This window comes from Dermacentor variabilis, chromosome 6 (assembly GCF_050947875.1).
Source record: "Dermacentor variabilis isolate Ectoservices chromosome 6, ASM5094787v1, whole genome shotgun sequence".
NCBI classification, from domain to species: Eukaryota; Metazoa; Arthropoda; class Arachnida; order Ixodida; family Ixodidae; genus Dermacentor; species Dermacentor variabilis.
This window is the reverse complement of record NC_134573.1, coordinates 83,198,455-83,211,966: the sequence shown is the minus strand read 5'-3', so window position 1 is coordinate 83,211,966 and position 13,512 is coordinate 83,198,455. Positions and strand designations below refer to the sequence as shown.

The following is a 13,512-nucleotide window of genomic DNA, read 5'->3' as shown; positions in this document are numbered from 1 at the left end:
CCCACTCCAGGTGAATCTGTCGGCCGCGGGAGCGGAGTAGACGCAAAATCACGGCTGGCTCCGCTTCGTACTACCGGTCAAGATATCATTGACACTGCATGAAACCGCATCTTTTGTTACCGACTCTCAAATTGAACAAAATGTTTTTTTTTAATTGAAATTTGCTTTTTCTGGTTGCTTGACAATTCAGAAAATTTTGCGGCCCCTTCCATTTAAGAAAAGTCTACTGGCGACTTTACTTATTTGCATAAAAGGTTGAATTTCTATGTAAGGAAATTTTGATATGACGAAGCAAATTGCCGATTTTAGCTTCTTCGTTATATTGAGGCTTAACTGTATCCATGTTTGATATATCCAGGATCCACACTGTATGCGTATTAGAAACAGCTACATGTGCACAGCACTACACATAGCTAAATCGCTGCAACCTTTCCCTTATTGCAGGCCATCATCACAGGCGGTTCCAGTGAAGGCCAACTTTTCAAGCCTTTTTGAGCATTTTGGCTATTCACCTCACACACATCCCAGGTAAGCTATGCCAAAGCCACACTTGCTCTCGCTTCTCTTCAACACTGCTTGAAACCATTAGCTTTTGTCGCCAACTCTCAAATTCAACAAAATGAATTTTTTGCTCATTCAAATTTGTTCCCATTGCCAGATAATTCGGAAAATTTTGCAGCCCCTTCCATTTAAGAAAAATTCTTCGGGGACTGCACTTATTTGCATAGGAGGTCGAATTTAAACATGACGAAATTTCTGCATAATGAAGCAAATTGCCAATTTCATCGATTTCATTACATTGAGGTTTAACTCGACTGCTTTCCATTTCTAGCACACTTTAACAGGCAAATAGGCTGTGGGTGAAGACATGCCAATTCATTTCTTCATTTTGTTTGTTGCAACTCATATCAAGCAAATGGACAATGAAGCCAGAAAAAGCATAGGTGAAATTAACTTTTAATGCAAAAGCATTATATGGCTTATGAGGCAGAAAATCCTGCAGTTTCGGCGTTGGCATGACCACGATAATCCAAAAAAGTCAAGTGAACCAATCGAGGCAGTTGGTGACGTTAAGACACCATTAGGGCACTCAAACCCACGACCATTGGCGGGAGTCGAATGCACAACCTTTGGTGTTAATTAAGGCACAGTTAATTAAGATATAGTTAATTAAGGCAGGCACTCGACCCTGCGGACTTTGTTGGGGGTCGAACCCTCGACCTCACGTTGTGCATACCTTGTGGCAAACACCATTGGTCACAGGATGTCACGACACTTCTGCTGATGTGGCCGCTGAAGCGATGTGGTCGCGATGCCTTTGCATTCATGCACCTGGGGACAAGTAAGTGCCCCTTGAATTTTTATTCTTAACTGATATAATAACAAAGAGAAATGAAATTAGTCAAAAAGACAACTTGCCACAGATGGGAGCCAGACCCACATTCCCTATCGCTCGTGCGGTGCTTTAATAGTTAGTAAACTATCGTGGTGACTATCTTCCTCATGTTTGCTTTCTTGAGTATTTGTTTATATTGTCACATGGTAGTGATGGTGAACAACGCAGCAAAACTGTGAATGGTGAAACTACTGTTTTGTTGGGCGAACCTGTGCCCTCAAAAACATGCTATACTCAAAGCACAACGATAGTGGCAAACACAGTTCAGTGGGTCAAACGCGTCGACTTTTATAAATCAGTCATCGAAGGTTCCAGAGTAATCATTGGTGCCCACGTGTCTTCCGGAAAGTTCAACACCATTCGCATCATGCATACATGCAATCAGATTACACAAAGTTCAGTGACAACAGACAATGGATAGAACCAAATTCCAGAAACTTCCAATACATACAGGCAAGTTCTGCGACGAGTGATAATGCTTAGCAGTTCTTAGCCGGTGAAAAGTGATCACCAGTGAAAGATAAACAAGTACATGTGTATATACCCCCCTCTTAAATAGCATCGTCCCAATGCTGCAAGCAAACACAAATGTGCAAAACAAAAACACCCATAGTAAAAAAACAACAAAATAACAAAGTTCGTCAGCAGATGTTGTAGGGCTTAAGACGCACCACGTGGACCACTTCAGATCATGCATGGCACCACCGTGATTGCGAAATGCCGTCTGGCGTGACCTCATAGTCCAGTGTGCCAATAAATCGGATGATCTTGTAGGATCCAAAATAGCATCACGAGAGTTTCTCGCTGAGTCGTCGTCGACATGTCAGAGTCCGAACACAAACATGGTCACCGGGCTGGTACTCGACGTAGCGTCGTCAAAGGATGTAGTGTCGGCTGTCCGTCCTTTGCTGGTTCTTGATCAGCAGGCGGGCAAGCTGTCGGACTTCTTCAGGGCGCTGGAGATAGATGGCAACATCGAAATTCTCTTCATCAGTGACATGCGGGAGCATGGCATCTAGAGTCGTTGTAGGATTCATTCTATAAACCAGCTTGAATCTGTATTGTTTCTTGCGCTGCCGTGTTTTAAGCAAATGTGACAAACAGAAGCACAGCATCCCATGTTCTGTGCTTGATGTCGACGCACGTTAACGACGACGCTAACATGTCAACAAGCGTCTTGTTCAGTCATTCTGTTAGGCCATTCATCTGCGGGTTGTAGGCTCTGGTGACTTGTCTGGCTATACTCATCGATGGCTTGAGTAAGCTCAGCTGTAAAAGCCATGCCTCTGTCAATAATGAGGACTTCTCACACACCATGTCACAGCAGGATGTTCTTGACGAAAAATTTGGCTACTTCCGCTGCACTAACTTTAGGCAGGGCTTTCGTTTCAGCATAGTGGGTAAGGTAGTCAGTGGCCACGACGATCCACTTGTTTCCAGATGTTGACGTCAGAAAGGGTCCCAACAAATCCATCCCGATCTGCTGAAACGGTTGGTGAGTAGGCTCGATCAGCTGTAGTAATCCTGCCGGCCTTGTCGGTGGTGTCTTTCATCACTGTCAGTCTCAACATGTCTTCACGTAATGGGCAACATTGGCGATCAGGTGCGGCCAATAGTACTTCTCTTGTATTCTCGCGAGTGTACGGGAAAAACCGAGGGGCCTGGTTATCTTATCATTGTGCAGGGCGTGCAGGACTTCTGACCGGAGTGCTACGGGCACAACGAGAAGGTAGTTGGTGTGGGCTGGAGAAAAGTTCTTCACCAGGACGTAGTTTTGTAAGAGAAATGAAGACAGTCTGTGCCTAAATACCCTTGGGATAAAGTCGGTCTTGCCTTGCAAATACTCAGTAAGGCTTCTGAGCTCTGGGTCGGCTCGCTGCTACTCGGCAAAGTCGTCTACACTTAGTGTTCCTAAAAAGGCGTCCTCATATTGGTCATCTTGGGTCGACGGGTCCACAAGAGTGCAGGACAGGCAATTGGCGTCAGAGTGTTTTCGTCCAGACTTGTAGATTACGGTGGTATCACATTCTTGCACTATGAGGCTCCACCGTGCCAGGTGTCCTGAAGGGTTCTTTAGATTCACTAGCCAACACAATGCTTGATGGTCGCTGGCGACTTTGAACGGCCTGCCATATAGGTAAGGGTAGAATTTTGCTGTAGCCCAAATGACAGTGAGGTACAGTAGAACCCCGCTGTTACGTTCCTCACTGCTGCGTTTTCCCGGCTGCTACGTCGTTTTCATCCGGTCCCGGCATAGCTTCCATAGGATCCAATGTATAAGGAACCCCGCTGTTACGTCGTAGCTGTGAAAACGTTCCCGCATGATACGTCGCAACTTAGCCCCCCGAACCCGCCTGGGCTAAAGTAGGCAACGCGCTCCAACCGCCATTTTGGCTTTTGACGAGTTTTGGCCGGGCTTGGCTATGGAACTGGCTGCAAGAAGCCGCACGCCAGTTCGAGAGGCCGCCATCGAATTGGCGTGCGGCTTCTTGCAGCCAGCTCCATAGCCAAGCCCGGCCAAAACTCGCCAAAAGCCAAAATGGCGGTCACATACGACGACTACGTCGCCGTGGATGTTGTTGTCGGGACGTCAGAGTGTCAGAGCATCGCCGAGATCGATGGGATCTCGGTCGCGAGTGAAGTCGCAGACTGCGATGCACGAGCCGCATGATGCCGGGGAGTTGCCAAATCGTAGCTTTCGAAAAGCCGTTGCGGCTCTGGACCTCCTCCGCAGGTACGTCGCACCTCACAGCGACGCTGACAGCAATGCGGCCTTCCAGGCTATTGAGAAACGTGTGGTGATTTCTAGCGAGCGAAAGAAACGGCAAGCCACAATTCTGGACTTTTTTTTAGGTCCTAAGCGCACTCTGTGGAAATAAATTGTCTATAGTTGAAGCTGCACTTTTTTTCATTCATTTTCGGAGCTTTCCTCACTGTTGCGTTTTCCCGGCTGTTACGTTTTTTTTTCCCGGTCCGGTGAAAAACGTATGAACGGGGTTCCACTGTATTCCGGTATTCAGTCGTAGAATAATTGCCTTCCACTTTTTCGGCTAGCGTAAGCTATCGCACGTTCAAGTCCGTCTTTTCTGTGAACTAGGATGGCACCAAGGCCTAGGCTACTGGCGTCAGTGTGGATTTCTGCTTCGGCATCCTCGTCAAAGTGCGCAAGTATTGGTGGCAGCTGCATGCGTCGTTTGAGTTATTGAAATACGTCGGCCTGTGGCGTTTCCCACTTGAACTCGACATCACATTTAGTTAGCTATGTCAGCGGCTCCGCGATGCGTGAAAATTTCTTGACAATGTTTCTATAGTAGGAATCTGCTCACTGCCTTCTTGTTGATGGGCTGCTGGAACTTTGCGATGGCAGCTGTCTTCTGCAGGTCAGGGCGGACTCCAGATTTGCTGATGACATGGTCCCAGAACAGAAGCTCGTCGTAAGCTAAGCGGCACCTTTCCGGCTTCAGAGTGAACCCTTATGACTTGATGGCCTCTATTACTGTCGCAAGCTGCCTAAGATGATCGTCGAAATTTCCTGCGAAGACGACGACGTCATCCATGTAAACAAGACGAGCCTGCTACTGAATTGAATCCTGCTAATACCGTGTCCATCACATGCTGGAATGTTGCAGGCACCAAGCACAGTCTGAATGGCATGACCTTGAACTCATAGAGGCCATCTGGCATGATGAAGGTGGTCTTTTCGCAGTCCCGCTTGTCGACTTCTATTTGCCAGTAGCCAGTCTTGAGATCCATCGACAAGAAGTATTTAACATTACAGAGCCGATCCAATGCATCGTCTATCCGTGGGAGAGGGTATATGTCCTTCTTGGTGATCTTGTTCAGTCGACGATAATTGACGCAGAAACGCAGGGTTCCGTCCTTTTCCTTCACCAGGACTACAGGAGATGCGCACAGGCTTTTCAACAGCTGGATGATGTTGTCGCGCAGCATTTCGTCGACTTGTTGCCTTATAGCTTCACATTCTCATGTCGAAACTCGGTAAGGGCTCTGGCGTAGTGGTCGAGCGCACTCTTTGGTTATTATTCGATGCTTTGCAACTGGTGTTTGTCGAATCCTTGAGGACGTCGAAAAGCAGCCTTTGTATTGTAGGAGAAGACTTCTGAGCTGTTGATGCTTACTCATGGGGAGACTTGGATTTATTACAAAGTCTGGTTCAAGAGCTATGGTCGTCAGAGTATGCGCAACAGAATCCGAGAGGACAGACGCATTGCTAGCTTCCACAGTTTCCTCAATGCATGCGATCGTCATGCCCTTGTTGATGTGCTTGAACTCCTCGCTGAAGTTTGTCAGCATCACTTTCGCTGTCCCTCCGTGAAGTCGAGTGATCCCTCTTGCGACGCGAATTTCATAACCTAGCAGTAGACATTGGTCATCCTCGACAACGCCTTCTACGTCTGCGGGTGTTTCGCTGCCGACGGAAATGATGCGTCTTGCGCCGAGCGATTACGCTTAACATCTCTTAGCCGGTGAAAAGTGGTCACCGGTGAAAGATAAACAAGCACACATGTCAATATGTATTAGATTAGCCCTGGGAATGGTTAGCTAGTGCCCTATGCTCTCTCTGGATTCATTGTCAGTCGTGGCCAACAAAAATTTTAAAAATAAAGCCCCTCGGTATTCTTATTCTTCTAGCTCAATGCTTCATTTTGTCACTCATAGGGGCACTTTTGCCAACCAGCTTCCCAAATTAATCACCATAGTTTAAAGTTTAGCTTTGAAGCAGGTGCAATTCAAGATATTTAATGCTATAATGGGCTCTTTGCTTCTTTGCTGGCTCTTTGATGAAGCATATGACAAACAGGTTGGAGTGAGTTGCTTTGACTTGGTTTGTTAGCACATTAGCAATAGAAGAATGGAATAAAAGAGGTCTCATAGCAGCTTGGTGAAAATCCCTGAAGCATAGTCCAGCAATAACAATGAAAACAAAGAGCTCACAGTGGGTTTACCCATCTGTGAGCCCATTCTTAAAAGGGCGCTGAACTGCCCCTCAGGCTTGAGGAAAAAACACAATCTGTGGATAGCAAATGCTGCTGTGAGTATACACAACGAAATTATGCACTTCTGTGAGCCGCGTGGGGCTCACAAGCGGAGCGCAACGTCACCTTTTTCTCAAACACTTTCTTTTCAACAGTGGCCTTCTCACCCTTTCAGAGTTGCCTGCGGCTGCCCCTCATTTGGCAGATCCCCATAGAGCGCTGCCAATTGCCATTAGCTGACATCAATCAAAAAGGGTGTTTGGATCAGTGCACTTCTTTCTTCTATTACTGTGTATATTTCTTGCTGCAGTTTGCTGAAAGGGCTGAAGTAAGCAAAAATCTGTGTTTCACATTTCAACAGGAATTATATACTTCTGGTAGGAACCAACTACCATCTGCTTACACTCAGCCATGCCCGCTCGCACAGAACAAAACTGTGGCCACACTGCTTATTGATGTCGTAGCCATCAGGTATCACTAAATTCAATTAGTTTTGAACACCCCATTAACCTCGAACCACCCGAAACTAATGACGGTCAGACCACACGTACGCTTGTCAGCATGTGCTAACTCCTGGCAGCTTTTCGATGTGGCAATTTCGATGTGGCTACTATCTGTCGGTCAAGCTGCCGCAGGACAAAGCCAATCCGCACCACGTAGCACAGCCAGACTGGAGCACATAAGTGCAAGAGCACGCTCCAGCCCTGTCGTGCACATAGTAGACACACTACAGTCACGTATAGCTGCGCCTGCTACCTAGCATAGATACCGCAGCCGCCGCAGAGTGCCATGATGATCCCGCTCACTGGGCTCACTGCGGCTCACTGAAGAAAACGGAGTGGTCTGTGTGGGCAGCGTTGCTCCAGGTATCTGGCGAGCCTGTCCAAGCACCAGTATCCGACTGGAACAGGTCGTCTGCTTCCCGAGCTGCACACCTTTGCAGTGTGTCGCCATCATGGTCGAAGCTCGTTTCGAGCAAATATGAAGACGATGTTTGGTTCAACCCTCAGAAGTTGTGTGGTTGCCTTGGAGATAGGAAATGTGCAACTCATGCCACTCAGTGCGAGAATAACCGTGCGTAGCTACCTAGTATTCTGTCACACAGTAAAGGAATGACACTGTGAACTCACCCGTGTAGTGAGGGATAGCCTTCAAGTATGGCGCATCGCAGGCGGCAAAATCCGAAGTAGCGGTGTCTACGTGAACATCAAATTCGAACTGCGCGTTACAGTGACGTTGAGTAGGCAGAGTGTTGCGGGCACCACCTTGCTCTGCCGCAGTTTTCGCAGTGCAAGGCATCGAAGAAGGACTGGGAGCACTGCAATGGGGATCGAAGGTAATCTTTGGTTGCCAATAACTCCGCTTCTGCTGAAAGCACTGGACAACTTTTTTGCTGCGAAGTATTTCTGAAATAGTGTATTTTAACGTCAAATGCATTTCTTGACCTCGATAAACAGTGGTTAAGAATCCGTCTAAAGGTAATTATGTACCAATTAGCTCAGCCTCAAAGTTTAATGCCAAACTCATTTTCTTTTGGTTCTGGGGTCAATTGTCATTGCCTTCTTGCTGGTGCAGTTGAACGTGAAATAATGAACACAGATTTAGCGAATTATTGGATTACATACTGAAGCAAATATCTTTTTTTTTTTTTGTCCCCGCTTTATTTCAATAAGTGTTCTGCTGTTGATAATTAAACAAAAAATGAAAGTTCCAAAATGATATCTGTTACAATGAAACAAATATTTTTTTTGCTCACAGTTCAAAGTATGTAATTTTGGTAGCAAAAAATGTCAAATACTCAGTGAGAGCAGCTTGAAAAGGCGCATTCCAGATGCACGTGTGTGCTCTGATCAACGACTTGGCTTGGCTGGATCCGGGAAGCTAACACACTAATCCCGTTCGGCCAACCGGTCACCCGGCTCCTTATTAGTGATGGCGCAAAGTGAGTGTTTCTAATTTAGGGTTGTTCACAAGCCACATATTGGCACGGAAAGCTGCTGATGGACCATCAAAATTGACAGGAGACCTTTTGCTGACCTACAGAGGCATCATTTCTTCCACATAGACTTGATCACTATACATATACATATATACATATATTTTTTTTTTCTAGCTGATATCAGCATGTGCATTTATAATAAATATTGAGTAGAACCAAGAAATGTTTGTGTCGGATGCTGCTGCATTGTACCAAGATTCATCTGTGTCACTGTTATCATAGTTGATGACATCCTTTTGCCCTTGATTTAGAATATTATGCATATACATGCATGAGCTTAACAGTTTGGCCACTTGAACCTGTGTTACAATGTTGCAGTGCATCTGGCCGCTTCTTGTGCCTGGTGCTGGAAGATGGCCAGGCGTGCTCCGAGCTGGAAGCGCGTGTCACAAACAGTGATGCGAGACTTGTCCAGGCCTGGCTTCGTTGTTGCGTCGGGGTGGAGCCACCTAACTCCGAGATGACTCGACTCTCGCGGTGAGAATTATTTAATTTTTGTACGTATATATAGTGGAACCAGGATCGAACCAGGATATCGAATTCGAAGGCAATTCGGAAAAAAAATTTGATACATTGAAAACCTGATATAGAAAAATATGCTGACGCAAGCTATAACTTAAATTTCCACATGTCCTTGAAGGTTTTTGAAAACTGTAACAAAATGGAAGCTAGCGTAGCCCACTACTTCTAGGTTGAATGGATTTTGTGAAAGGATGCACTTTGTACTGCAGCACTGTAGGCCCATAGCTAGTGTATGAAAATTAAAAGTACAAGTGGATAAAAATAACTGTTCTATTTTTGAACTTGTGTTGTTCCACCTTCTCCTTTTTCAGTTTGCTTAAGGAACAGCACAAGTGATGCTAGACCCTGTGCTTCTTGTTTGAGTGCAGTGGTAAATGGTGACCTAAACAACATTAGTAAGCATGAAAGCCATCTAGATACAAGTTCTTAGTAAAATTAAACATGCAAACATGCACGTCAGGAAAAACCCACATTTATATTGTCAGGTTGAGTGATGCATAGGCTGTTCTTCTGGATGTGAACTGTCCTTGTTTCGGAAATTTGTCGAAGCACAGCACCAAGCTTTGTTTGCTGGTGTCATGCTAACCTGCCGGCTGTGACTAAAACCAGGATGTCACCTTTGTCTGAGCTGCTGCACGTTGCTGACAAAACATTGCCATGCCAGAAATTACAATCTCATGCAGCACGAAGTGCCTCATATCCAGATACTAGTACAAAAGTTTGGAAACTATGAAACATCATTTTTTTAATGCATGAGCACTCTTAGGGTACTTCAAACACTTTCTGGGTGCTATGTGTCTGTCTATCTGTATTCAACATATGTATGTATATATGTTTGTATCTGTTTCCCGCCTACCTGGGTCACTGGGCAGTCAGTGGTCAAATAGATAGCGTGTGGGGCTGCTGTGCTGAGGTGGCAGGATTCAAAACAAACCACCGGGCCAACTTGGGTCACAGAGTATGGGGCAGTGTACATACTTGCCGCTCTTGAACGAACCTCTTTCACGCTAACTAGGAGCACTGCGTATGTGCTGCTAAGTCTGTGCTGGTTTCCAATGACCCTCTTTGATGCCTGCTTGGGTCACTGGGTATGTGTGTAGGTGTGTGCCGCTCTTCCATGCGCGTCTTTAACGCCAACTTGGGTAAATGGGTATGTGCAAATGGGAATGTGCCGCTCTACAACGATGAAGAAGCTCCGTTAAATTTCTCCGATGCTGAGCGGAATCGAACCAAGGCCCCAGGTGTTCCTCAATGACACTAACCCGACACCTTAGCAGGCTGTGCCACAAATGCACTTAAGTGCCGCTTTTCAGTGAACACCTTTCACACCAACGCTTCAGCAAACTGCACCATGAATGCGCTAGGTGTGTGCTGCTCTTCAATGAACCTCTCACCAACTTGAGTCCCTGAATATATGCCACTGAGTGGGCAGCAAGCGAGGTAACAATTCTCAGCGTTTGCAGGCACCGGCATGCCGGACTTCTCGTCTCGGAGGCCATGCGCAAACTTCTTGTCAGTGCCACTAGATGGTGCAGAGCATCCGGAAAGCAGTGCAAAAGAAGAGTCCAGTTGCCGCACGATGCCTTTCTCAGCGTTCGTCTGCACCGGCACACCGGGCATTTCGGAGGCCGCGTGCAGGCTTTGTGGTGGTGGTGCTGGATGGCGCCGAGTGTTCATTAGGGAAACGCAAGTGAGGAGTACCGCTGCAGTATTGCCTCATATACAACTCGTTTCAGTGGTGGCGATACATTTTGTTGCTACGATACATTGATTAAATGCTAACGCATTACCGTCGACAGTCATTGTGAAATGGGTTCTGCCGCAATTCTTTTTCTTTATTTGCTTGTTGCACACTTTCCGTCATCACTATCGTGAGAGTGATGATTATTAAATGAAAATTTCATGAATCAGCTGCTGCATGAATATTCCTGTTTGTCTGCGGTGCAGGTCATTCTTCCTGCAACTTCAAAGCGGATTGCCTGTGTCCCAATAGAATGTAGTCTGTGATCTTTTTTACAAACAGTCAATATCATGAGCAGTAAAACAGGTCCAAATGGTCACAAAACTTTTTTTTTAGGTTTTACAGTGGAGCTGTTAGAACCTCACTGGGTTTCTTTTAACATCTGCAGCTTCACCGGGCTTGGGGGAGAGAGAGTGAAACCAGAATATAAAAATAGCATAGTGCAGCATGCGACTGGGCAAGGGTGGGTGGAGGCTAGGGGCGGAGAAGGTGCGGTGCGGCGGGGACACGAGTGGTGTGACATCATTGCTCTTCTATAAAAGCCTGCGTGCTCACGTCGGCGGATTTCAAGGAGCTACTAGGTGCACAGCATCGGAGCTAGCACACATCATAGATAAGGTGGGGCGTTTGCCACCGCACCACGCCGGTGCAGCATCTGGCATATGAGATCAATGCATATGGCGTCTCAACAAATCGCTTCTGTTGTGGCGGGTGCCTCAAATGGCCCGCCGTCCCAACCGAAACCCCCCCACAGAGGAAGACGGCATGGATTTTTCCGAAGTCTTAACTTCCCCCAACTCCGCTGGTCTCTGGTGTTTGCGGTAGTAGAGCCACGCATAATTTTTTTTTAGTTTTCGGCTTCCACTGTAGTATTTTTTCACATTTTTAAGGTGGACAGGTCCGCTAATGCTATGTTTGCATTGTTCTAGGATTGTGCTAGGCCGCAAGGAGTTTGCCAACTACAACAGCTTGGTGGGCACCGTGGTACCTTCCGACGAGGTGACGGCGCATGACGACCTCGTAGTCTACTTTCTGGACTGCCTGGCGCAGTACGCCGACATCGTCTCTGCAATGGATGGCATCTCGTCGCTGGCTCAGCTGAGGCAGAGCCTTGCCAGTTATCTCAGAGATTTTGTTGCTGTGGCAACGGCTCAGCTGCGGAACAGCGTTGCAGCCACGGCAACGCGTGACAGCCTAGGCAACGTGTACCACCTTTGTGGCCAGGTGTTTCGGTTGTGTGCTGGCCTCATCTATACCAGGGTGAGAGTAGGTTGGGTGTTGACATTCACTTTGACGCAAAAACGAAATTAGGGTATAGAGGTGAATTACTGTATTTGCTCGGGAAAGGACAGTGCTTTTTCATTTTTTTTTTCTCGGAGTAGGTTTGTGGCAACTCACTAAAGTGTCGAACTGCACTCATCAGACTGCTATGCAGAATAATGCAACTGCTTGCGGCCAACTATAGAACACATTTATTCAGCTGTTCTCACTGGTTCAGCAGCCCTTTTGTTTAACAAGCTTGCCTCATAGGCAGACTCTAAAGCCTTGTGGTACTCTGTGCCATCCACACTCGCAAAACTGAGAGCTGGGCAAGTTGGTGTGGTTCGTTAGGATGGAACCATCCACACTGTTTGAGATTCCCATCACTTTAAAGCTCTTGATGACGGGTGTCAAATAAAACTGCAGGCGATGCTTTCTAGGTCCTCACTCGCACTTTTTACAGTGATCTTCCCCATAAGCTCGATAGCACAATGCAGCTAAACAGCTTAAACTGCGGCATAGCATAGTGGTGATGACGATAATGGTGCCCTTATTGGCGAGACGGTAACTGGTGCCATCTAGTAGTGGTTTGCAGCACACGTGTGTTTGCGTGATGCTTGGAAACTTGTTTTTAGCATATTCACGCTCCAAAATGGGGGTCTGGACCTTACACGAGGGCAATCAAGCATGTCATCTGATGTGTGGGCTTGACTGACAGCCATATTAGAGAAGTAAAAATCCACATGCCGTCCCTTACGTCTCTGGTCTCCCATGTGTCCGCAGTGGTACTCAGTACTAGCAACTTGAAATAGCAGCACATATGGGACATGCATGCGTCTTTTGGCAATTGGCTTGGCTTAGTTGGACCACAGTCGGAAAACCACAGTGCTGATCTCTTGTGACAACACTGATTGCATGGATGTGTATTCGCAGCACTGGAGAGTGTGTCTATGTAATTTATTGTTTCTGTGTCTCATGCCACCACATCAAGATGCAGACGTGCAATCAAAATTAACATGAAACGCTTTGCTAGCCTTATAGAGGTACCTCGCTTACGTTTCTTTCATATAGACTTGATCATACATGTGCACTTTTTTGCATTGTATTGCGTGCTGTCACGCGAAAGTTTCTCGTTTCTTACTGGATGATAACCAGTTCCTCTCAGCAACTGCAGCAATATGCAGTATCATGGGGATTAGACAAGTTGATTTGACAAAATTTGCGGTGTTGAGACAGGAAATAAGGGAGGGGGCTCTGATGGTCGAATGCCCATCAGAGCCCTAGTGGGTTACCCTGTTGAACTCAACCGTCTCTCTCTCTCTCTCTCTCCTATATCTGCTTGCATGCTTGTGATAAATATTAGATATGACAGACACACTTGTGAGTCCATTACGATGACTTCGTTATGAGGTTTGGCTGTATCATGGCTCCTATTATGAAAGGGACACTAAAGGCGAATACTAAGTCAAGCTAAAATGATAGATTAGTGCTTGAGAATCTCTAAAGCATCAATATTATTGCGAACAGAGCCTTAATAATCGAGAAATCGAGGTAAATGCAGGGCATGATTAGAGACTCCCTCAGAACGTTCAAGCAC

General features: G+C 46.4%; 1 protein-coding gene across 2 annotated transcripts in view; it reads left to right on the top strand.

Annotated features, from left to right (window-relative positions):
* LOC142584905 (protein MMS22-like) overlaps positions 1-13,512 on the top strand; it is a 170,891-nt gene that overhangs the window by 117,599 nt on the left and 39,780 nt on the right. For both annotated transcript variants that reach the window (XM_075695241.1, XM_075695242.1), the window contains exons 23-25: positions 445-528; positions 8,711-8,869; positions 11,585-11,915. In XM_075695241.1, the coding sequence (XP_075551356.1) occupies positions 445-528; positions 8,711-8,869; positions 11,585-11,915 (574 nt within the window). The remainder of the gene's footprint in view (positions 1-444; positions 529-8,710; positions 8,870-11,584; positions 11,916-13,512) is intronic.